The sequence below is a fragment of the Castor canadensis genome, chromosome 2, assembly GCF_047511655.1.
Source record: "Castor canadensis chromosome 2, mCasCan1.hap1v2, whole genome shotgun sequence".
NCBI lineage: Eukaryota > Metazoa > Chordata > Mammalia > Rodentia > Castoridae > Castor > Castor canadensis.
In genome coordinates this window covers 134,360,790-134,386,747 of record NC_133387.1, presented here as the reverse complement: position 1 = coordinate 134,386,747, position 25,958 = coordinate 134,360,790, and the positions used below count along the sequence as shown (strand labels likewise).

The following is a 25,958-nucleotide window of genomic DNA, read 5'->3' as shown; positions in this document are numbered from 1 at the left end:
TGCTTTTCACTACAATTACAGCTTAAGAATGTCCTAAAGGAGACAGGTTTCTGTTAAGAGTTTTCTACATTTACACAATTAGTTAGAAAGCTTATCACCAAGAAATAAGTCCCTTAGTCGTTTTCCTTCCTTCCTGCATTGCCTTCAGAAGATGTAACAATTAAGTGAAACTGGGTATTTATAGCAGTTTCTGAAGCTGCAATGGCAAAAGAAAACGCAAGAGTGAGATGCACTACAGTTCGCTAGTGTTTATGACAATGGCCAGGTAATTACTGCCAAGTGTTCAAAGCTTGTATGATGGTACTGATTTCACTGAGACTAGTTTTGGTATTAAAACAACTCCCACAGAACTAACCACTCTAAAACCTGAGGAATTAACTGGTGCAGAAAAGGGAAAGTAAGCTTAAAGCCTGTTTCCTGAACAGTTTAACTATAACTCAACCTCACTTAGCTTTACTTTCTGTTTCACAAATTAACATTTTCATCTTTCATATCAATTCCTCTATCATATCACCTAGAAAACAGAGGGCTCCCATTTCCTGATTAAACATCCGTCACCAATTAATAGCCTCAAAACACTTAACTAGAGAAAAAAATTACTTAGAAAAAAATGTTCCTTAAGGAAAATAACCACTTTATTTCTGTGATATACAATTATGAGAAGATACTATTTTCTATAATTCAAACATATTGCCCAAGCTCTTTGAGAATAAGATGTCACACAGTAGCATCAGTCACTGATTTACCAACTCCCCTTCCAACAGACACATTATAATTTCTGTAACTTGGGAAAAGAAAACAGTTCATTAAAGAAGAATCAAAAGTGATGAGTATTTTGTTAACATTTTCCCAAAATACAAGTAGGAATGAAAGTATTCACTTTACAGGCTCCCGAATCTCCTCTGGAGAGTGTAAGAATAAGGAACAAATAAGGGTGTCTAGAGTGTTTTAGGGCAGTAGTTTTACTTCTAATAAAATTTTACATCAGAATATACATAAACATATATATACATATATGCATATGAAACTAAGTTTTACAAAACAATACTCTGTTTTCTATTATTAATTCTTTTTCATTTTTTGAACACTAATCCTGGTCACTAAACATATTCCATGTGAAGATCTATAAACCCTAGTCTGGAAAACACGAGTCTGAGGGCAATCTTGCACTAGAACAAAGGAATCAGAGAACAGATCCAAACCCTTGGATGCCTGGTGTCCTATTTGCTTTGGAGCTCTGGAATTTTTTGGCTTTATCTCAGGAACCATCCAGAGAAAGGGAAAGACCCTTCCTCACATAGAGCCACACAGACCTGTGCCCTGCCAAGTAAACAAAGCAGCTCAGTGATTATCATGGGAGTTCATGTAACACTTAACTGATGGGCAGAGAACAAAAGAAGTTTCTCACTTAAAAAAACTTAAGTTTTGCCAGGCTCCAGTGGCTTATGCCTATCCTAGCTACTTGGGAAGCAGAGATCAGAAGGACCGAGGTTCAAAGTCAGCCTGGGAAAACAGCTCTCAACATCCTATCTTGAAAAACACCCAACCCAAAAAAAAGACTTGGTGTAGTGCCCAAGTGGCAGAGCACCTGCCTAACAAGCATGAGGCCCTAAGTTCAGACCCAAGTACCACACACACACACACACACACAAACTTAAGTTTCAGCTGGGCAGGTGGTATATGCCTGTATTCCCAGCAGGGGAGGTGGAAGGCAGAGGATCATTGAGTTTGAGGCCAGCTAAGACTACATAATGAGACTATGTCTGAAAAAATAAAATGAAGAAACCCACCAAGCTTTGTGGCTGAAGGCATAGCTCAGTGGTAGAGTGCTTGCTGCCTAGCATGTGACAGGCCCTGAGTTCAATTCCCAACACACAAAGTTTCAAAATCACTGAGTTAGCTGACCTTTCAAGACCCCTTCCAGTGTTTGAGTGTAGAAATATTCACTCCAAAATATAAAGTAAACCACAAGTCTAAATATCACTATAGAAGCAAAAAAGTATCATATCCCAAAAAGTTAATACTGATCAAAGCTTTGCAATCTGTCATGTTAGAAATTCTCAGTCTACGGCCACACCACCCTGAATGCACCCAATCTCTTCTGATCTCAGAAGCTAAGCAGGGTCGGGCCTGGTTAGTACTTGGATGGGAGAATTTCTCAACATACTACCTGATTAAAAGTACTAAAACCACCTCAACTTCTGCTCAAATTCCCTCCCCATCATGTAGAAACAGCCTCCCAGTCTTCTCCCTCACTGTAAGTACACTCTGCTCATAGTTCTTATTAATGAAGCAATCTTATACTTGCTAAATGTAACATTACCAAGTAAACACACTACCACTTGCTTCCTTAGAGACCAATGTGATCAACAGTTGTACCTACCCCAAAACTCAGCAGCTTTATTTCATGAAAACGTGTAACCTCCCACTGGAATTACCTCCAGCCAGGATATACCGCGTCGGGTGCATGGCATTAATGGAACATACAGAGACAAGGCAGTCTCCAAGAAAAGAATGCACACTCTTCCCTGTCTCGTGGAAGACCTCTACCCGCCGCGGATGAGCCATGCTGCCAACTATGAAACAGTCTTCTTGTTTGGGATCCCACACGGCTCGGAACCTGGTCAGCCATCGCCCAGTAATAGTGTTGTACCTAGTGGGGGGGAAAAAAAACCAAAAAACAATTCAAGGTAGCACTGGACAAAAGGTAGAGGCATGCTCCTAAATGTTAATTTTCTCTCAATGAAAAAGTGTCTTCTCAAGTTACTAAGTTACCACCAACCTCAACTCCTCCTCCTAAAGACTGAAACTTAGGCTAGAAATAACATCTTCCTCATCTTTGAACCTTCAGTACTGAAGGTACTAGTGGGTTGTGCTCAAAAGATGAGCACTGTCTATTGAATTGGTATGTTTTTGCTCACTGTTCCTAGCTCAATGGACAAGAAAGATTTTTTTGTGAGAACCCCCCCACCCCTTTCTATAATCACTCTAGAGAAAGTCCTAAAAATGAGAACTATATAATCCATGTTATTTCTTGCTTTAACAAGATCTCCTATTTCCCCTATTTATATTCCCCTAATAGCCAAACCGAAACCATTTTATTTATCATACAAATTTAAACTCAAAAATGTATTTAGGGCTCAAAGAAAAAAAATCACAAGGGAAATTAGAAAACATTTGGAGACCAATGAAAATGAGAACACAACACACCAAAACTTATGGGCTACAGTAAAAGCAATATTAACAGAAAAGTTTACAGTGATAAATGCTTATACTAAAAAAGATCTCAGATCAACAACCTAACTCTGTAACTCAAAGAACTAAACCAAAAGTTAGGAAAAAAAAAGAAGAAAAAAAATAAAGAGAAGCACAGTTTGAGGACAACCTTGGCTACACAGCAGTTCAAGGCCAGTCAAAGCTACATAGCAAGACACTGCCTCAAAAAACCTAGACAATCTGGCTGGCCAAGTGGCTCCAATGGTAGAGCACCAGCCTAGCAAGTATGAGGCCCTGAGTTCAAACTCCAGCACCACAAAATAAAAAACTCACAGAATGGGAGAAGATATTTACATTCTATTTATCCAACAAAGAATATGCAACTCAAAGAACAACAAAACAACTGACTAAAAAGTAGGCATATTTGGCTGGCAGAGCGGCGCAAGTGATAGCAAGCACAAGGCCCCGAGTTCAACCCTCGGTGCTACCGATAAAGAAAAAGAAAGAAAATATCCAACACAAAAAAGGGCTGGCACAGTGGGCTCACGTGGTAGAACCCCTGCCTAGCAAGTGTGAGGCCCTGAGTTCGAACTCCAGTAACACACAAAAAAAATAAATAAAATACTGGCAGACAAGAGGAATACATGCTGGTATCTTATTACCCAGAGGGCAAGTATCATTAACAATGCTGTATCATATTACTCCAAATACCCAGGAGAGGATTTTGAACTTGCTCACCACAAAGAAATGGTAAATGTTTAGGATGAAGGATAACCTAAGTATCCTGAACTGATAAATAATACACAACATACAAATATACAAAAACATCATACTGTGCTCCTACTTGTCAATTTTAAAAAGTTGCATAAGATTCCAAGATGGTGGCTTGAGGGAGGAAGCAGAAAGTATGCCTCCTATACTGAAATCTTGGAGAGACGCTGGAGACACACCTTGCAGGCAAAACCACCCAGAAGAGGCAAAACTTTGACCGCTCCACACATCCAGCTGGCGCAGAGCATCTCCACTTCATGTTAAACAGAGAAACCAGGAGGGCCACCGGGCCGCCAGTCACCCATGCCCAGATGGCTTAGGAAGACATGGACAAGGTGAGCTTAGCAGTACCGCGGTACTACCACAGACAACCCTGGGCCAGAGCAGCATACCCCCTGGACAGACCAACCTCCACCCCGGGGGAAAAAAAGAGAAACTGAGTAATAAGCAATAAGAACAATAAAGGCACGTGGGAAAGAGGGTGGGGCGCACTGAGCACCGAAGATTGGGGGAAGGGAATCCTTCCTGGAACCGTAAATAAACAAGCCGGGCTGGCAGGAGTGGGGCGCACGCCCAGCAACCAGGAGCAGGAAAGCTAGTGAGAGTGGCGGAGGAAGGAAAACTCCTCAGGAGAGTGGGGAAGACTCAGTTCCCACTGAGCTGTAAACAAACACAGCGGCCGGCAGGAGCAGTAGCACTGCCCAGTAATCAGGAGTGGAAAAACTTGTAAAAGTGGCAGTAGGAGGAAAACTCCACAGGAGAGGGGGGAAGACCCACATCCCACATGACCTGTAAATAAACACGCCAGCCTGAGAAAGCCCGCGCAGTGTCACCTCCCCCAGTGTGCTTGGAAAGGGGAAAGCTTGTAGCAGCGGTTTGCGCACAGGAGAACTCTGAGTAAACAAAGCCCGCAGGGCCAGGTGAGTGCTAAGCTCACCCCTGAGATCTGCATAAATAAAGCCTTCAGCAACAGCAGGCTGACAGCAGTGGGCAGGTGAGCCACAGCCTCGATAGCCATTCACAGAACTGTCTCCAGACACTTTTTTTTTTTCTCCCTACCTTTGATGTGACAACAACCAAACTACACCTGCATGCTGAAAAACTTACTGTTATTGCATTTGAACTTGGGACACTTTGTGGGGTTTTTGTGTGTGTGTGTGTGTGCAGTTTTGTTCTACTTTATGCGTCCCCTTTGATGAAACAACTAGAGAAAAATATCTGAGGCACCATCTCCAGGACTGAAAACTGAGACAGACACCAAAATTATTAAGACTGGAACTTCATTACATTTGAACTTGGAGGTTTTTGTTTTTTTCCAATTTTTCATTTTGTTTTATTTTATTTTTATATATATATTTCTTTCATTTACTTATTTTTTATTTTTATTCTTATCTTTATTCTTTTTATTTTTTATTTTCAATCCTCTCTCCATCTCTCTAATGCCTGTTCAGCTTCCTGTCGATTAGTACACTAACGCTCTGTTTATACCTTTGAAACTTTTTTGTTTGATTCCGTTTTGTCTTTTCCTACTTGTCTATTTGTTTTTCCCTTTTCTTTAACTTCTTGCTTTCCATCTCCTCTCACCCTTCCATTCTAAATATTACCATTGTTATTATTACAAGCTAGAAAATACTTAATTGCACACAGTAGAGGGACAGTAATAACACCAAGGACAATGAAGGGAAGACAGAAAAAACAGGGAAACCAGTTTCCCCACAGCAAAAAGTTAGTACAGGAACTAGAGGGGAATGAAGAAAACAGATACTCAGATCCAGACTCCAACAAAATGAAGATAAACTATGCCAAAGAACCCAATGAAGCCCACAAGAATAATTTAAAAGAAGACATACTACAGGTACTCAATGAGAATTTTATAGAGATGATACTGGATAGGGTCAACCAAAATGTACAGGAGACACTCAAGAAATTCCAAGACAACAAAAATAAAGAATTTGAAAAAGCAAAAGAAGAAATAAAGGAAACCATAGAAGCACTGTATAAACACCAAAGGGAAACAGAGAACACAATGAATAAACAGAAAAATGAACTCAGGACAAAAATAGACAACATTAAAGAGGAAACCACCAGGATATGGAAAACCTCAGAAAACAGAATTGAAAAATAAAACAAAAGGCCAATCCACAGAATAGAAAAAACAGAAGACAGAATCTCAGAACTCGAAGATGAAATGGTAATTAAAGGAAAAACCAAAGAACTATTAATTAAACAACTCAAGACCTGCGAAAAGAAAATGAAAGAACTCACCGACTCCATCAGAAGACCAAACTTGAGAATCATGGGCATCGAACAAGGAGAAGAGGTGCAAGCGAAAGGAATGCGTAATATATTCAACAAAATAATAACAGAAAATTTCCCAAATCTAGAGAAAGATATTCCCATACAGATGCAAGAGGCCTCCAGAACACCAAACAGACCAGATCAAAATAGAACTACCCCATGACATATCATCATTAAAACAACAAGTTCAAAACTAGGGAAAGAATGTTGAAGGCTCTAAGAGAGAAAAAACAAATAACATACAAAGGTAAACCCATCAAAATCACAGCAGACTTCTCAACAGAAACATTAAAAGCAAGAAGAGCGTGGGGTGAGATCTTCCGGGCACTGAATGAAAATAACTTCAACCCCAGGATACTTTACCCAGCAAAACTATCATTCAAAATAGATGGAGCAATAAAAGTCTTCCATGATAAGCAGAAACTAAAACAATATGTGACCACAAAGTCACCATTACAAAAGATTCTTCAAGGGATTCTGCACACAGAAAGTGAAACTCAACTTAACCATGAACAGACAGGCAGCACCAAACTACAGGAAAAGAAAAAGCAAGAAAGTAGAGAGTAACCTCAACTTAGGTACACACAATCAAACCATCAAACAACTAAGACAACTAAATGACAGGATTCACCACATACCTATCAGTACTAACACTTAATGTTAATGGACTTAATTCACCCATCAAAAGGCACCACTTGATGAAATGGATTAAAAAGGAAGATCCAACAATTTCTTGCTTACAGGAGACCAATCTCACCGACAGAAATAAGCATAGGCTTAGGATGAATGGCTGGAAGAAGATTTACTGAGCCAATGGCCCCCGAAAACAGGCAGGAGTAGCAATATTTATCTCTGACAAAGTAGACTTCAAACCTACATTGATCAAACGAGATAAAGAAGGACATTCCATACTAATAAAAGGGGAAATAGACCAAAAGGAAATAATAATCATTAACCTGTATGCACCCAATGTCCACACACTCAATTCTATCAAACATACCCTGAAAGACCTAAAAGCATATATAAACGCCAACACAGTGGTTGTGGGAGACTTTTAACACCCCATTATCATCAATAGATGGGTCATCCAAACAAAAAATCAATAAACAAATCCAAGATCTAAAATATACAATACATCAAATGGACCTACTTGATGTCTACAGAACATTTCATCCAACTTCTACATAATATACATTTTTCTCAGCAGCCCATGGAACCTTCTCCAAAACAGATCATATCCTAGGGCACAAAGCAAGCCTCAGCAAATAAAAGAAAATAGAAATTATACCGTGCATACTATCTGATCACAATGCAGTAAAAGTAGAACTCAACAACAAAAGTAAAGACAAAAAACATGCAAACAGCTGGAAACTAAATAACTCATTACTTAATGAACAATGGATCATTGGTGAAATAAAAGAAGAAATTAAAAAGTACCTGGAAGTCAAAGAAAATGAAAACACAACCTACCGGAACCTATAGGACACAGCAAAGGCAGTCCTGAGAGGAAAGTTTATAGCCATGAGTGCATGTATTAAAAAGACTGAAAGATCCCAAATCAATGACCTAATGATACATCTCAAACTCCTAAAAAAACAAGAACTAGCAAATCCCAATACAAAGAAATAATAAAAATAAGAGCTGAAATCAATGAAATAGAAACCAAAAAAAACAAAGAATTAATGAAACAAAAAGTTGGTTCTTTGAAAAAATAAACAAGATCAATAGACCCCTGGCAAACCTGACTAAAATGAGGAGAGAAAAAAACCTATAATAGTAGAATCAGGAGTGCAAAAGGGGAGATAACAACAAACACCATGGAAGTCCAGGAAATTATCAGAGACTACTTCCAGAACCTATATTCAAATAAATTTGAAAATCTTAAAGAAATGGACAATTTCTAGGTACATATGATCATCCAAAACTGAACCAAGAGGACATTAATCACCTGAATAGATCTATAACACAAAATGAAATTGAAGCAGCAATCAAGAGTCTCTCCAAAAAGAAAAGTCCAGGACCCGATGGATTCTCTACTGAATTCTATCAGGCCCTTAAAGAAGAACTGATACCAACCCTCTTTAAACTGTTCCACAAAATAGAAAGGGAAGGAAAACTGCCTAACACATTTTATGAAGCCAGTATTACACTTATCCCAAAACAGGGCAGAGACACCTTCAAAAAGGAAAACTATAGGCCAATCTCCTTAATAAACATTGATGCAAAAATCCTCAACAAAATAATGGCAAACTGAATTCAACAACACATCAAGAAGATTATTCACCACGACCAAGTAGCCTTCATCCCAGGAATGCAGGGGTGGTTCAACACATGAAAATCAATAAACGTAATAAACCACATTAACAGAAGCAAAGACAAAAACCACTTGATCATCTCAATATATGCAGAAAAAGCCTTTGATAAGCTCCAACACCATTTCATGATAAAAGCTCTAAGAAAACTAGGAACAGAAGGAAAGTACCACAACATTATAAAAGCTATATATGACAAACCTACAGCCAGCATTATACTTAACGGAGAAAAACTGAAACCATTCCCTCTAAAATCAGGAACCAGACAAGGATGCCCACTATCTCCACTCCTATTCAACATAGTACTGGAATTCCTAGCCAGAGCAATTAGGCAAGAAGAAGGAATAAAAGGAATACAAATAGGTAAAGAAACTGTCAAAATATCCCTATTTGCAGACGACATGATCCTATACCTTAAAGACCCAAAAAACTCCACTCAGAAACTTCTAGACATCATCAATAGCTACAGGAAGGTAGCAGGATATAAAATCAATGTAGAAAAATCATTAGCATGTCTATACACTAACAATGAGCAAACGGAAAAAGAATGTATGAAAACAATTCCATTTACAATAGCCTCAAAAAAAAATCAAATACCTAGGTGTAAACCTAACAAAAGATGTGAAAGACCTCTACAAGGAAAACTATACACTTCTGAAGAAAGAGATTGAGGAAGACTATAGAAAGTGGAGAGATCCCCCATGCTCATGGATTGGTAGAATCAACATAGTAAAAATGTCGATACTCCCAAAAGTAATCTACATGTTTAATGCAATTCCCATCAAAATTCCAATGACATTCATTAAAGAGATTGAAAAATCTACCATGAAATTTACATGGAAACACAAGAGGCCACGAATAGCCAAGGCAATACTCAGTCAAAAGAGCAATGCTGGAGGTATCACAATACCTGACTTCAAACTATATTACAAAGCAATAATGATAAAAACAGCATGGCACTGGCACAAAAACAGACATGAAGACCAGTGGAACAGAATAGAGGACCCAGATATGAAGCCACACAACTATAACCAACTTGTCTTTGACAAAGGAGTTAAAAATATACGATGGAGAAATAGCAGCCTCTTCAACAAAAACTGCTGGGAAAACTGGTTAGCAGTCTGCAAAAAACTGAAACTAGATCCATGTATATCACCCTATACCAATATTAACTCAAAATGGATCAAGGATCTTCATATCAGACCACAAACTCTAAAGTTGATACAGGAAAGAGTAGGAACTACTCTGGAGTTAGTAGGTATAGGTAAGAACTTTCTCAACGAAACCCCAGCAGCACAGCAACTAAGAGATAGCACAGATAAATGGGACCTCATAAAACTAAAAAGCTTCTGTTCATCAAAAGAAATGGTCTCTAAACTGAAGAGAACACCCACAGAGTGAGAGAAAATATTTGCCAGCTACACATCAAAGGACTGATAACCAGAATATACAGGGAACTTAAAAAACTAAATTCTCCCAAAACTAATGAACCAATAAAGAAATCGGCAAGTGAACTAAACAGAACTTTCTCAAAAGAAGAAATTCAAATGGCCATGAAAAAAGGCTCACCATCTCTAGCAATAAAGGAAATGCAAATTAAAACCACACTAAGATTCCACCTCACCCCTGTTAGAATAGCCATCATTAGCAACACCACGAACAACAGGTGTTGGCGAGGATGTGGGGAAAAAGGAACCCTCTTACACTGTTGGTGGGAATGTAAACTAGTACAACCACTCTGGAAAAAAATCTGGAGGCTACTTAAAAATCTAAACATTGATCTACCATATGATCCAGCAATACCACTCTTGGGGATATACCCAAAAGACTGTGACACAGGTTACTCCAGAGGCACCCGCACACCCATGTTTATTGCAGCACTATTCACAATAGCCAAGTTATGGAAACAGCCAAGATGCCCCACCACTGACGAATGGATTAAGAAAATGTGGTATCTATACACAATGGAATTTTATGCAGCCATGAAGAAGAACGAAATGTTATCATTCGCTGGTAAATGGATGGAATTGGAGAACATCATTCTGAGTGAGGTTAGCCTGGCCCAAAAGACCAAAAATCGTATGTTCTCTCTCATATGGACATTAGATCAAGGGCAAACACAACAAGGGGATTGGACTTTGAGCACATGATAAAAGCGAGAGCACACAAGGGAGGGGTGAAGATAGGTAAGACACCTAAAAAATTAGCTAGCATTTGTTGCCCTTAACGCAGAGAAACTAAAGCAGATACCTTAAAAGCAACTGAGGCCAATAGTAGAAGGGGACCAGGAACTAGAGAAAAGGTTAGATCAAAAAGAATTAACCTAGAAGGTAACACACACACACAGGAAATTAATGTGAGTCAACTCCCTGTATAGCTACCCTTATCTCAACCAGCAAAAACCCTTGTTCCTTCCTATTATTGCTTATACTCTCTCTACAACAAAATTAGAAATAAGGAAAAACAGTTTCTGTTGGGTATTGAGGGGGTGGGGGGAAGAGTGAGGGGGTGGTGTGGGTGGTAAGGAGGGGGTGGGGGCAGGGGGAGAAATGACCCAAGCCTTGTATGCACATATGAATAATAAAACAAAAAATAAATAAATAAAATAAAAAGTTGTATAAAAAAACATAAGGCAACAGTCAAGACAGTGTGGTATTAGTAGAGACATACATACAAACCAGTGGAACAGAAGGTACCTCAGAAGCAAACGCTCACATATATGTCTAAATGATCTTTGACAACGGTGCCATGACCACAAAATGATGGGCAAAAGGGATATCCACCTGCAAATGAATGAAGGGGGACCCTTACCTACCACCACATGCAAAAATTAACTCTAAATGGATTAAAAACCTAAGTGTAACTGAAATTATAAAATCCTGTAAGACAGCTGCATGCTTTCTCTATGAGGTCTCTGTAGAACACAGATCTAATATAAATACAACAATGTTATGAAAAACAGGTCACACTAACGGGAGGTCAGTGAGAGAAAGTGACTGGTAAAAGCAAGTTAAGAAGGTGAATACCGTTGATGTACTCTCTATGTAAGAATAAACGTAAGGCTCACAGAGTGGCTCAAGCAGTAAGAACACCTGCCTACCAAGTGGGAGGCCTTGAGTTCAAACCCCAGTGCAGCTACAATTAAAAAAGAAAAAGAAAAGAATATAGAATTTTTAAACTTGTTGAAATCATAAGAAGGGTACTAAGGTAAAAAGAAGGAAAATAGAGGCGATGAACCAATTCAGGTTATAATACATATATTCATGGAAATTTCACAAGGAAACTATGTGTAGCTATCTTAAACAAATAAAAATGTTTTCTTTTTTTTTTTTAATACAAAACCCTAGAACATGAGAGCAGAACAGGTCCTGCTGGGGGGTTGCAACCAGTGGGAGCGGGAAGGAGGTGGGGAAAGGGTATAGAAAAGTGAATATAGTGCAAATACTGTGTATACATGTATATAAATGGAAAAATGAGACCTGTTAAAACTATTCCAGATTTGGGAGAGAGGGGATAAAGGAGAATGGTGGAGGGGGTGAATTCAACTATGACAAATACATTGTAAGAACCTTTGTAAATGCCACAATGTGCCCCACCCAGTACAACAATTAAAAAAAAAATCCTGTAAGAAAACTGAGGAAAATCCTTAGGACATTAGATTTGGCAATGAATTCTGGGACATGACACCAAAAGCAAAAATAGACAAACGGGATTAAAACAAACTGAAGAACACATCAAAAGAAACAATCTATAAAATGAAAGGCAAGCTACATAAAAATGAATAGTAGAAAGGTGGTTGCCAAGGCTGGGTTGGAGGGGAGGAAAGAGAACTTAGTGCATAATGGGTTTCAGTTTTCTAAAATGGAAATGTTCTAGAGGGTGAGGCAAGAAGGATGAGTTTGAGTTTAACCTGCGCTACAGAGTGACACCCTGTCTCAAAATACAAAAATTCATAAATATGACACATCACATTAACAGAATGGACAAAACCCGTATGATTATCAATAGATGTGGAAAAAATTTTGACAAAATTCAACAGTGAAATTTCATGACAAAAATTCTCAACAAACAGAAGAAATGTGCCTCAACACAACAAAGGCCATGTTTGACAAACTCACAACTAAAATCACACAACAGTGAAAAGTCAAAAGCATTTCCTCTGAGACCAGGAATAGGGCAAAGATATCACTCTTGCCACTTCTACTCAACACAGTACTAGATAACATAGCCAAGGCAATTAGCAAGGAAGAAAAGACAACCAAATTGGAGAAGAAATAATTAAACTGTCCCTCTTTGAGATGCTAGATAAACACATGATGATAGATAGCTAGAACACACATGCATACTTACATATTTGTATACACACACACACACACACACACACACACACACACACACACACACACACACACACACCAAAAATCCGGGTTTGGCTTGATGGCACACGCCTATGATCCCAGCACTTTGGTAGGCTGAGGCAGGAGGATTGTCAATTCAAGGCCAGCCTGGACTACATGGCAAGACACTGTCTCAAAAAAAAAAACTAAATCCAAAGACATTTTTCACAGAAATTAAAAAAACAAAAACTGCTAATGGGACCACAAAAAATCCTGAGCAGCCAAAAGTCAAAGCCAGAGGCATCACACTACCTGACTTCAAAACATACTATGCAAAGCTACAGCAATGAACAGCATGGCATAAAACACACAAATGGGTCAGAATACAGAGCCCCAAGATAAATCCATATGTTTACAGGTAACTGATTTGCTAAGAAAGTGCCAAGAACACACAACAGGGAAAGGACAGGCTCTTGAGTCAGTGATTCTGGAAAAGCAGGAATATCCACAGCCAGACAGAAGAATGAAATAATGAAGAATTATTTCACATGATGTCCAAAAATAATTTCAAGGGCCTAGGTGGGGGGAAGATTCAAGTGGTAGAGCACCAGCCTAGCAAGCAGGAGGTTTGAATTCAAACCCCAGTACCATCAAAAAGGAAAAAACACAAAAACAAACAAAATTTCAAAATGGATTAAGACTTGAATGTAATATATGACCTGTAAACCTCCTAGAAGAAAGCAAGAGGAAAGCTCCATAACACTGGCCTGGACAATACCATTTTGGATATAAGCCCAAAGCACAGGCATCAAGAGCTAAAAAAAAAAAAAGACAAATAGGATTACATCAAACCAAAAAGTTTCTGCACAGTCAAGGAAATCATAAGACAAGTTACAGAATGGGAAAAAATATTTCCAAGCCATATATGAGGAATTAATATCTAAAATATATAAGGAACTGAACTTAGTAGTAACAAAACAAATAATCCAATTAGAAAATAGGCAAGGGAAGGAAAAAAAGAAGAAAATGGGCAAAGGATCTGAACATTTTTTTTTTTTTGTGGTACTAGAGTTTGAACTCGGGGCTTCACACTTGCTAAATAGGTGGTCTACTGCTTGAGCCACACCTCCAGCCCTTTCTGCTCTGGTTATTTAGGAGACAGGGTCTCACATTTTGCCCAGGCTGGCCTGGACCACGATCCTCCCATTTTGTAGCTGGGATGAAAGGCATGCACCACCTCGCCCAGCCCTTTTCCACTGAAAGTCTGTGAGAGTGCAAAATCCCTCCCCCAACCCCCCAGCTGATCCTGGGATTCTGCATTTCCCCAGATCTCAGCTTCCATGTAGCTTAGGATGACAGAAACATGCCAGTGCACCCAGCTGTTGGTTGAGATGAGGTCCCAAGTAGCTGGGATTACAGTTGTGAGCCAGTGGTGCCTGGCTTTGAACAAAACTTCTTGAAGACGTGAGTATCCAACAGATATATTTAAAAATGCATGGACTGGGAGGTGTGGCTCAAACAGTAGTAGAACACCTGCCTAGCAAGCCTAAGACCCTGAATTCATTTCAGTTACCCACCCTCCCAAAAAAGTGCTCATCCCTGCTGGGCGTGGTGGTACATGACCATAATCCCAATATTCAGGGGGCTGAGGCAGAAGGATCAAGAGCTTGAGGCCAGCCTCGGCTACTTAGTGAGACCCTGTCTCAAAAAGAAAAAAGGCTCAGGGCCTGGTGGAGGGGTTCAAGTGGCAGAGTTCCTGCCAAGCAAATGTGAGGCCCAGTACCACCAAAAAAAAAAAAAAAAAAAAGAAAAAAGCTCAGAATCACCAATTATCAGAGAAATACAACTAAAAGCCACAATGAAATACCACCTCATACCTGAAAGACAAAACAGGGCTTGGAGGTATAGCTCACCAGTAGATGCTTGCTTAACAAGCATGAGGCCCTGGGTTCAATTCTCAGTACCACCAAAAAAAAAAAGATAAAACATACGGCCAAGTGTTAGAGCACTTGCCTAGCATGAGCAAGGCCTTGAGTATGATCCCCAACACTAAAAAAAAAAAAAGAGAACATACATGTTGGAGAGGATACAGAGAAGTACAGAAAAGGGAGTCTCTGCGTGATGGTGGGAATGTAAACTGTTACAGGCACTATACAGTATGGAGATGCCTCAAAATATTAAAAATAGAACTGCCATATGATCCAGCAATCTCAATACTGGATATGTATACAGAGATAATGAAATCAGTATCTGCGTTCCCATGCATGCTACACCATTATTCTCAATAACCATTTCTCACACACACACTAGAATACTATTCAGCCTTACAAAAGAAACCGTCATTTGCAACAACATGAATTTACCTGGACATTATGATAAATGAAATAAGCCAGGCACACAAAGACAAATATCACATGATTTCACATGTAAAATTTAAAGTTGAACTCAGAATGGTTACCAGAAGCGGTGAGAAGAGGGGTTGGACATGTTGGTCAGATACAAAATTTCAGTTATAGTAAGAATAAATTCAAGAGATCTATTGTACACATGATTCATATAGTTAATAACAATGTATTGTATCCTCTAAAGTCACTAAGAGTATATTTTAAGTGTACTTACCAGTAAAAAAAAAAAATGGAAAGTAGGTGAGATAATCCACATTAAGTAGTTCAATTTAGTCATTTCACAATGTACACATACTTCAAAACACATTGTACACAATAAATATATACAATTTTTATTTGTCAGTTAAGTAAATAATTTGTGGATATAAAAAAAGAAATTGAGGGCTGGACGGTTGGCTCAAGTCATAGAGCACCTGCCTAGCAATTGCAAAGCCCTGAGTTCAAACTTCAGTACGCCAAAATAAAAGAAATTGATAAACTAGATCATAAAGTTTGAAAAACAAAATAAAATGGGAAAAACTTCTGAAAAAGGAAATATACTTAAATATAGCCTCTAAATAAAACTCACGAAGGAACAATCACACACCCTCCCCAATTTCATAAATAGTGACAAAGAGATCTATCTAGGGAGAAGGCATGGAGTAAAGTTTAGTGTAAAACACACGCACCCAACATAGAAGATACAAGAGAGTAATCAACAATCAAGTAGGAAGGTGGCAATGCCACCTAAGCCCAGAATAAACAGGCACAGACAATCCGAGCTTCAGAAGGCTCATCAGCAAGCAGGTACAGTCTTCTTTAATAAGGTAACATGGTAACTCAGGTCAGAATAAAGTCATTAACCTTAACTAAAACTAGGCCCCACCTGCAGAGTGCAGCTACTGACTAAGAGAGATGGAACCTCGTTATAGACACAGGAAACCTCAAAGCAAGAGCTCTTCTGGACAGTAACAAGAAAACTAGACACTTACACAGTGTAATACAAAAATCAGGCTACTACATCTCTTTGATAATCAGATGTCTAACATATGCCTTCCAAATACTGCTATTACTCACAACAATTCAGTCGCCATTATTTAGCATGTGGAACCCTACCTGATGGTGGTGAGGAGAGGAACCTGGGAGGATATACAGCTACTGTCAAAGACTCTGCAAAATAAAAACCAGAAATAAACACGGTCTTGTTTCTTGATATTTTTCTGAAATAACAGTGCACTTCAGATATTCACTGGCTCATTGTATAAAAGATAATTGTTCTTTAAAATACGCATGGTAAGCCGACACCTATAGTCCTAGCAAGTCAAGAGGCAGCATCAGGAGGATTGCAATTCAAAGCCAGCCCAGGAAAATAGTTCACAAGACCCTATCCTGAAAAAACCCAAAACAAAAAAAGGCTGGCAGAGTGGCTCAGGTGGTAGAGAGCCTTTCTAGCAAGTGTGGGGCCCTATGTTCAAAACTCAGTACCACCAAAAAATTTTGCACAATCAGACTTTAACCACAGCTGATGTATTTAACCAAAGTTATAAGTAACATTATAGAATTCATTCCTTATAGCTTAGTGTGTATTATTTTATTTAAAAACTATTACTCCAAGGCCAAGCACAGTAGCTCACATTTATAATCCCTGCTACTCAGAAGGTGGAGATTGGAAGATCATAGTTCAGGGATAATCTGAGTAAAAAGTTAGCAAACCCCAACTCAAATAATCCAGGCACAGTGGTATATGTCTATAGTAACAGCTATATGGAAAACACAGGCAGGATGAGTGAGGTCAGAGGCTGGCTCCAGGCAAAAACACATGACCCTATCAAAAGATAATTGAAGCCAAAAAAGGGGGTGGGAGTGAGTGCTGAGGGGTTCAAGTGGTGGAGTATTTGCCTAACAAGCCCAAGATCCCAAGTTCAAGCCCCAGGACTGCAAAAAATAAAGTGATTTAGATTCACAGTAACATGGAATATATATAAGGGATGTGGTCTGAAGATGTACAAATTATCTGTCAGTGCATGCATGTATCAATTTCCCTGTGAGACTCCAGGTGCTAAGGAGACTCAGGCTGGCCAGTACACAAGGAGAGGAGCCCAGCAGCCTCCACTGCATGACATGGCAAAAGATCTTTATTTTGCAGAGTCTTTGAAAGCAGCTGTATAGCCTCCCACTCTCAATTTAGATTCCTTAAAAAACATATTGCTGGTTGGGCATTGGTGGCTCACACCTGTAATCCTAGCTGCTCAGAAGGTCTGAAGCCAGCCCTGGGCAAATAGTTCACAAGACTCTGTCTCAAAAATACCCCACACAAAACAGGGTAGACAAAATGGCTCAAGTGGTAGAGCCTAGCAAGTGTGAGGCCCAGAGTTCAAACCCCAGTACCACCACAAAAACCAAACAAACCCCCCATATTTCTGCCTTCTCAGTTTACCTCAGTTTACAGTCAGCACATGTAGTCACCACTCTGTTACCAGTAACAGGTGAAAAATAGGCAGAAGCAATGCTCTTTGTATGTTCAGTCAAAGAAATCAAAGGTTGACTTCTCCTAGAATTCAGGCTCCTGACATCATAAATATGAATGTCCCTGTAACAGAAAGAGTAAAAGAGTAAGTATCCATGTTGCCACTGCCCATGTAGCAAGTCTATAAAACAGGGCTGAACCTAAGTTAGACACTCAAACACTCGCTATGTTGAAGAACATTTAAGACAGAACCTTCTAACAAACACTGGCATAAGTAAAAAAATGAAACACTAAAAAAATTCCAAACCCACAACAGGATACATGTAATCAGCAGGTATACAGAGACAAGTGTGTGGTTGGTTTTCCAATGTCTCCAAGAGGTAGCACAGGACAAGTTACAGGTCACATCTAACTTTCTTCTCTTTATTGCAATTAAAAATTTTCTTCTCACCAAAAATCGTATGTTCTCCCTCATATGTGGACATTAGATCAAGGGCAAACACAACAAGGGGACTGGACTATGAGCACATGATAAAAGCGAGAGCACACAAGGAAGGGGTAAGGATAGGTAAGACACCTAAAAAACTAGCTAGCATTTGTTGCCCTTAACGCAGAGAAACTAAAGCAGATACCTTATAAGCAACTGAGGCCAATAGGAAAAGGGGAACAGGTACTAGAGAAAAGGTTAGATCAAAAAGAATTAACCTAGAAGGTAACACCCACACACAGGAAATCAATGTGAGTCAATGCCCTGTATAGCTATCCTTATCTCAACCAGCAAAAACCCTTGTTCCTTCCTATTTTTGCTTATACTCTCTCTACAACAAAATTAGAGATAAGGGCAAAATAGTTTCTGCTGGGTATTGAGGGGGGGGAGAGGGAGGGGGCAGAGTGGGTGGTAAGGGAGGGGGTGGGGGCAGGGGGGGAGAAATGAACCAAGCCTTGTATGCACATATGAATAATAAAAGAAAAATGAAAAAAAAAAATTTTCTTCTCATAAAACTAGAATTAAATGTATACAATGTCAAGGAAAACACAAATATATATGTCTTTCCATAGTTTCACTATTTATTAACTCTGGAAGAATTTTTCATTAAAAAAAAAAAATCATTCATACCATCAGAGTGGCTAAAGCAGTAGAGAACTTGCTTACCAACCATGAGGCCCCATGCCATCAGAAAAAAAGAAAAAAAAACACACTGAGAAACCACTTCCATCAGTGTGCAAAGGAAAATTATTTGGCTTTTGTGTATCACAAAAGTCGGATGTCTTTAACAACCAAACTAAACCATGTATTTGTGACATGAAAAGGACTAAATCATAAAATTTTCTGAAGAACAGACCTCAATCCTGCAGTGATGAAATACTGCTTGTGCACTGGGTGGACATGAACAGTTCTTATTTTTCCCAAAGAAGAATTAGTAAGTTTTTCATGAGAGGCTCCAGGTGTCCGTCTGTCTACCAGTGACATGTGTCCATCCCAGTGTCCTATTAGTAAAGTGGAAGCATCTTCCGTCAAGAAGTCAAAGGAGGAAAGGCTACTTCTTTCATTTCTATACACCTGAGGATATAAGTAACAAGAAACTTATAAAAAACATTCTTTTAAAGAAAACCGATGCATAAATTCTTGGTAAAAGAGTTATAAAATGCTAGAGGCATGGTGGTACATGCCTGTAATCCAGCACTTTAGAGACTGAGGCAAGAAGATAAAGAGTTTCAGACCTGAGTTTTAGGCCAGTTTGGGCTATATAATAGCAAGACTCTATCTCAAAAAAAAAAAAAAAGTTATAGAATGCTTTATCCAAATAACCCCATTTATCCTCTACCATCCACGTAAGAAGAGCAGGGAAGAATGGAAACAAAGGTAGTGTGCAGCTATGAGGCCTACTTACTCACATCAGGGCCTCACCCTGATCTCTAAAACCCAGTGATCCTCGGTTCCAGATCTACCCTGTGAGACTTACCAGGAAAGGAACTGAGTCTAAATTCGATGCAATTCAAATTACGGGTTTCTTTTTTTTTTTTGTCGACAGTGCTGGTTTTTTAACTCAGGGCCTTATACTTCTAGGAAAGCACTCTACCACTTGAGCTATATCTTGGCTCTGAAATTATTTCTTTTTTTGGTGGGGACAGGATTTAAACTCAGGGCTTCAGGCTTACAAAGCAAGCATTCTATTGCACAAGCCACGCCTCCAGTTCATTTTGCTCTGGTTATTTTGGAAATGGGGGTCTCTCGAACTATTTGTCCAAACTGGCCTCAAACTGCGATCCTCCCAATCTCAAACTCCCAAGTAGCTAGGATTATAGGTGTAAGCCATCAGCACCTGGCTCTGAAATTATATCTTAACATACAAAGTAACTTTGCCAACCGAGTCTGAGATATATGGCTAAATGTTCATCTATTCTTGGTAAAAGAATAAACAAATTCAAATTCTAACAATTAATAAAGCCATGTCAATTTCACATGCTATAAGGACAGCAAGCTGAATCTTGTGGTACATTCCTGTAATCCCAGCACTCAGGAGACAGAGGCAGGAGGATAGAATCTAAAGCCAGCCTGGGCTACACAGCAAGGTCCTATCACAAAAAAAAAAAAAAAAAAAAAAAAAACCCAGCAAAGAGAAAAAGCATCCCGAATTCCCAGTTAAAGAAAAAACATTTAGGAATTCAGTGAAGAGTGAAACAGCAGTAGTTATATACTATAATTCTCAGGAAAATTACTTAAAAGTCCCTTTAAAAGTAGTTATGAATCCGCTATATAGGGAGTTAATCTTGACACTGGCTTATATAAAACTAGATGATCAAATGGTATTTACAAAGCAGCTGCGGTGATGAGCACAATACTCTCTTCACTGTATCACACACAAAATGCTCTTATCCTGAAGACCTCTAAAAATCTTCAGAGCCCTATTTAAAATACGGTAGAGGAGGAAAACCTATAGCTAAACCATTCTAAATTGTCAAAGATTAAAATACACACTTATTTTTTTAAAAATTTCAGCCAGGCGTGGTGGTGCACAACTGTAATCCCAGCACTTAGGAGGTAGAGAAAGTAGTATATTTGCAATTCAAGGCTAGCCTTGGGTATATAGCAAGGCTATATTCCTGTCTCTTATGAGGAAATCTGAAAGTTCATCTCAATGATACTACTACACAGTAGGTATTTAAGTAGTAGGCCAAAACATAAGCAATGAGACCCAGAAAGATTCTTCAGGCCTGACAGAAATCAAATGGATTAGAAAATCTCAAGTAGTGTGTGACGATCTCAGCAGAGTGTCTCAGGGAGGAAGAGCTGTCATGAGTATGTGGTCCCGAATCCTTCAAGGGTTTTTGGTTTTTGTTGTTGTTACTATTTGCAGTACTGAGATTGCACCCAGGACACTCCACCACTGAACTATACCACCAGCCCTCAACTATTCTCAAATGGACTTAAAACGTAATCTGACTAACACAGGTTAAACTAGCCCATGGCATGGCCTTATCCTCAGAAGGTAATTACAAATAAACTTGGTCTATGGTGTTTGAGTGAAACCCATTGGTGGTCTGCTTCTTGCCAGAGTACAATTACATGACAGCCTTTGTCAATTCTAACTTCACCCAATCAAAGCAGCTGAGCTAATCTCTTCATCATCACATATTTATACTGCTTATAAGACATGTGGACTTGAGGTGTGGCTCAAGTGGTAGAGCATCTGCTTTATAAGCACAAAACTCTGAGTTCAAACCCCTATCTCACACACATAAAAAAGACATGTGAAATCCGAGCGTGGGGATTCAGTGGTAGAACACTTGCCTAGCAAGTGGCCATAGGTTCAATCCCCAGTACCAAACAGAACAGAAAAAAAAAAAGTCAGATCATAACTAAAAGACTATGGAAAGCTGAGGGTGTGGCTCAAATGGTAGAGCACCTGCCTACCAAGTGCAAGGCCCCAAGTTCAAGCCACAGTACTGCCAAAAACTTTTTAAAAAGACTATGGAAAATCAAATTTTATAGTTTCATATGTAAAGTTCATCCCCCAAATTTTATGCCTGCAAAGACCAGGAATGATGAACAGAAGTGTAATATTAAAGTATTTCTTCCCCAAATGAGTACATACAAGGCTTAAGCCTAGAAAGACAAGTTATTTTATTTAAAAGCCTTTTGCAAATAAATAAATAATAAAAGTAACTGGGTATGATGGCACAGGCCTATAGTCCCAGGCACCTCTGGCAGAAGGCAGAGAAAGATGGATCACCAGGTCAAGGCCAACCTGACCTACTTAGTAAAACCAAGGCTCAAAAGAACAAAAGGTACATAAATAAATGAATTTACCTGCATTAACTCATGGAATCCTTATACAACCTGTAAGGAAGATACGATGACTCTCCCATTTCACAACTAAGAAAATTGAAGTGCGAACTGGTTAAGTAATTTTCAAGGTCACACAACTAGTAAAAGATAGTCTGAGACTTGAACTCAGTCCCTAGGCTATGCCACTTCTCTCAATCTGATATAATAATCACACGGCATTTCACAGAGAATCCAGATGTCAGCATGTAAACACATCAACATTACCTCTTCAAAAACGGCACTGGAAAAATCCCCACATCGCACAGTGCCATCGTAGCTCAGTGACAGGAGGTGTGCTGGATTGGCGGGTGAGAAGGAAAGACAGCTGACTGGCTGGCTATGAGGATAGAACACATATGCCCCATCTTCTCTACATTGTTGGGTCTGAAAGGGGGTTGGGGTGGAAGAAGATGAAAACTAGTGAAAAGTAGTAACATTTACTATGTTATGTCATTGAAGTATTTACATCTGGTTTATATTCAGTCTTTAACCCTACCCACTCTCCCACTCAGTCAGAACTAAGAACTTTATACCGACATTAAATTTTTTTTTCTAATTTTCAGCTCAACAATACCACATTCATTTTCTGTATCCAGCTTTTTGCAGCTAACAACCTAGTTTCTTCATAAGCAAGGGAAAAGTCGCTGCTTACGTCCCAAGGCTCAGAGGCTGAAGCACAGGACGGCTTGCACCCAGGGACTTGAGGCCAGCCTGTCTGCCCGGCTGGCTTCAAAATGTGGTCCTCCTGAATAGCTAGGATTACAGGTAGTAAATATTCTATTTCTTACCCTTGGCTAATTTATTAGTTTCATTAATATTCAATCAGTTTCCTTAGTTTTTCTATCTCCTTTTTCATCTCATTCACTTGCTCGTTTTGTGGTGCTGGGGATCAAACCCAAGGTTTTGTGCATGCTAGGAAAGTAATCTACCACTGAGCCATTATCTCCAACCCTTGGGTGATTTTTCTGGTTTTTGGTTGTTATTTTGAGACAGGGTCCCACTACATGGCCCAGTCTGGCCTCAAACTCCATCCTTCTGTCTCTACCTCCCATATGGACAAACATGCCTGGCTCATTGCTATTTTATCATCTCATCTTTGAGCTTTATTTTGCCAAATTAATGTCCATCCTAATTTGCTCCACAGCACTCTGCCCAAAAGAACTTTCTGAGGTGACCAATATGGTAACTATATGCAAGCTCTAATATGTCTCCCAGTAACCATATGTGGCTATTAAGCCATTGCAATATGCCTGCTGTAATTGAAGAAGTGGACTTTCGATTTTAATTAAAATGTAAATAATCTCAAGGGACTAGTAGTTCACGTATAAACTGTGCAGTTCCACCATCTGAAGCCACTGTGAAGAAATTCCTCGAAGTTCCGTTTTCCTCTAGGTCTGGGCTTTGCAGTCTAGTTCTTTGTTGTTTTACTGTAGTGTTTGTCTACCTACCATGTAATTTCTTTTCATTTTCATGCTTAAATTGCTCTGTCCATTCTAGTTGTCCAATATAACATCTGGTTTTCTCCCCATATCTAATACTGGTTCATTTCCTCCTCAGAGCTACAATGTAAGAACACACATTTTTATAGGCAAGAGGAAAGATGGCAGCAAGAAGGGGGTGAGGGCTGGTGAAGTGGCTCAAGTAGTAAAGCACCAAACTAGCAAACCTGAGGCATTGAGTTCAACTACCAGTACCACCCCCCACACACAAAAAAAAGAGGGTGAGGAGTTGCCTTCAGCTGAAGTAACACTATTTGTTAGAATTCCTAGATTCTGAGATTTTATTCAGTATTTTATGCCAGAATTCATACTATTTGTGGGGGTGAGAGTGTTATGCTACTTCCACTGTCCAAGAAAACTTCCTTTTATGGAGTGTTAATCCTATTTTTCACTTTCCCAACTTCACCTTCTCCTCATGCCCTCTTTCCCCATTTCCTCATCCCTTACCCCAAAGAAGAAGACCTGAGTACCCACTCAGCATGCCTTTCTACAGTTTTGAGAATATAGGAGGAAACTCTCTGCTAGTGAATTTGACATATGGATTCTGGGGATAAGGAAGGGCAAAAGCTAACCCATGTTGTCTACCTCCAGCTCTACTATAGAATTTGTTTCTCCCCTTGGTGGCTAGTTTTCAAAGTACACACTATTAAATTATGCTTCTTTCTTATTATTGTAATTGAATTTTTTTTACTAAACTATTTATGTAAGTAAATTCCAATCCCCATTTTAATCTGAAAAAAGTAAGAGTGCTTCTAATAATTTAACTCTAAATGACTTAGGTCTACTTTGAGGCTGGAGACGAGTATCTGTGCTCTATCTAAACTGGAACAAGAAAACTGGAAGTGCAAACCCCAGTTAAGACTATGATGGTAATCCCCCACAGAGTAATATGGCCCTGGTCCATAATGGTAGCAATAAGGATGAAAAGAAAGGGGTAAAAGCATTGAAGGACTTTTCTAGAGCGGCATTGTGGTACACACCTGTAATCCCACCATTCAGGAGTTTGAGGCAGGGCTACATAGCAAGATGAAAATGTTCTAAAACTGGATTGTGATCATTATGCAACTCCGTAAATTTATTAAAAGTCATTGAATTATACATTTAAACTAGGTGGATTTTATGATATGTAAATTATGCCTCAATAAAGTTAATTTTTTTATGAAGCCAGGAGAGTTGGGGGTAAGCAGAAGACAGGCAAAATGATATTGATTTTAGACTTGCTGAATCTGTTAATAAGTAGCTAAAAATGTCCTGGAAAATTATGTTGATAGAGATACTGTACCACAAATAGAGTAATAGAGACTCTAGAGTCATCAAGAAGGATAAGTAAGACTGGAGTAAACCCTGAGTTCAAATCCCAGTCCCCCAAAAAAGGGAAAAAAAAATACTAGAAAGCAGGATAAAAGGGACTTTTCTGTATGTCTTCACCTCTATTCAGATCAACCCAGCCTTTATCTGTTGCTCCCACTTCCTCCACCACCCTACACATTTTTAATCTCCTAAAGTCTGTGTTTCTTCTTTACCTCACAGTTGAAGCTCTTCACGACTCACCAATAGTACACTATTCTCAAAATCAATGGCCTTTTGTGTTTTGTTTTGGGTTTTTTTTTTTTTTCCAGTTCTGAGGTTTGAACTCAGGACTTTGCCTTTGTTACGCTGGCGCTCTACAGCTTGAGCCACACCTCCAGGCCCCTCTCTTTTTAATTTCTCTGCACCAGTCCTGTCAACCTCCCATCCTTGAAACTCATCTTTTGGCTTCTAAATCCTTACACTATTCTGATCCTCTTCCCACTTCTGTTTCTGTTTTCTTTGCTAACCTTATAGCCCCACTCACATCGTACCAAAATAGGGGGTAATCTATGCTCCCAAAATAAGAGGGAATTTGATTTTGATCTCCCTCTTCCCACTTGCAAAACTTGTTTATTAACCTCAACCAGATTTAAGTCACCTTTGTTTCTTCATTTCTGATAACTGTCTTTATAGCATTTTTCATGTCTTTGTTCTACTTCCCCAACTAGAAAATAAATTCCTTGCTAGAGATGTAGCTCAGTGGTACAGTGTTCGCCTAGCACATACAAAGTCCTGGGATCCAGCCTCAGCACCACAAAAAAATTAATTAATTAAAAATTATTTTTAAAAAGAGTGTAAATTCCCACAGCAATTACTTGATTTTTTTCCAACTTGGTAACTAGTGAGAGCACTTACTGCAGAACTGTATACAAAATGAATGGAATTCATTATCTGTTTCTGACTCATCAAAAGATAACTAAGAACATCCTAAGCAGATCCCAAAATATCTTCTTTTCTGGGAAGATATTTCGATCCAGCTGGGAGACTGTCTTAG

General features: G+C 39.1%; 1 protein-coding gene across 8 annotated transcripts in view; it reads right to left on the bottom strand.

Annotated features, from left to right (window-relative positions):
• Window positions 1-617: 617 nt before the first annotated feature.
• The window catches only part of Wdr76 (WD repeat domain 76), a 41,569-nt gene continuing 16,228 nt past the window's right edge, over window positions 618-25,958 (bottom strand). For 7 of the 8 annotated variants that reach the window (XM_074065843.1, XM_074065840.1, XM_074065839.1 and 4 more), the window contains 5 exons: window positions 22,341-22,499; window positions 19,129-19,346; window positions 17,756-17,908; window positions 16,435-16,488; window positions 618-2,653 (listed from right to left, as the gene is read on the bottom strand). In XM_074065843.1, coding sequence (XP_073921944.1) covers window positions 2,401-2,653; window positions 16,435-16,488; window positions 17,756-17,908; window positions 19,129-19,346; window positions 22,341-22,499 — 837 coding nt within the window. In that variant the 3' untranslated portion in view covers window positions 618-2,400. The remainder of the gene's footprint in view (window positions 2,654-16,434; window positions 16,489-17,755; window positions 17,909-19,128; window positions 19,347-22,340; window positions 22,500-25,958) is intronic. The other variant, XM_074065842.1, reaches the window with a different exon arrangement.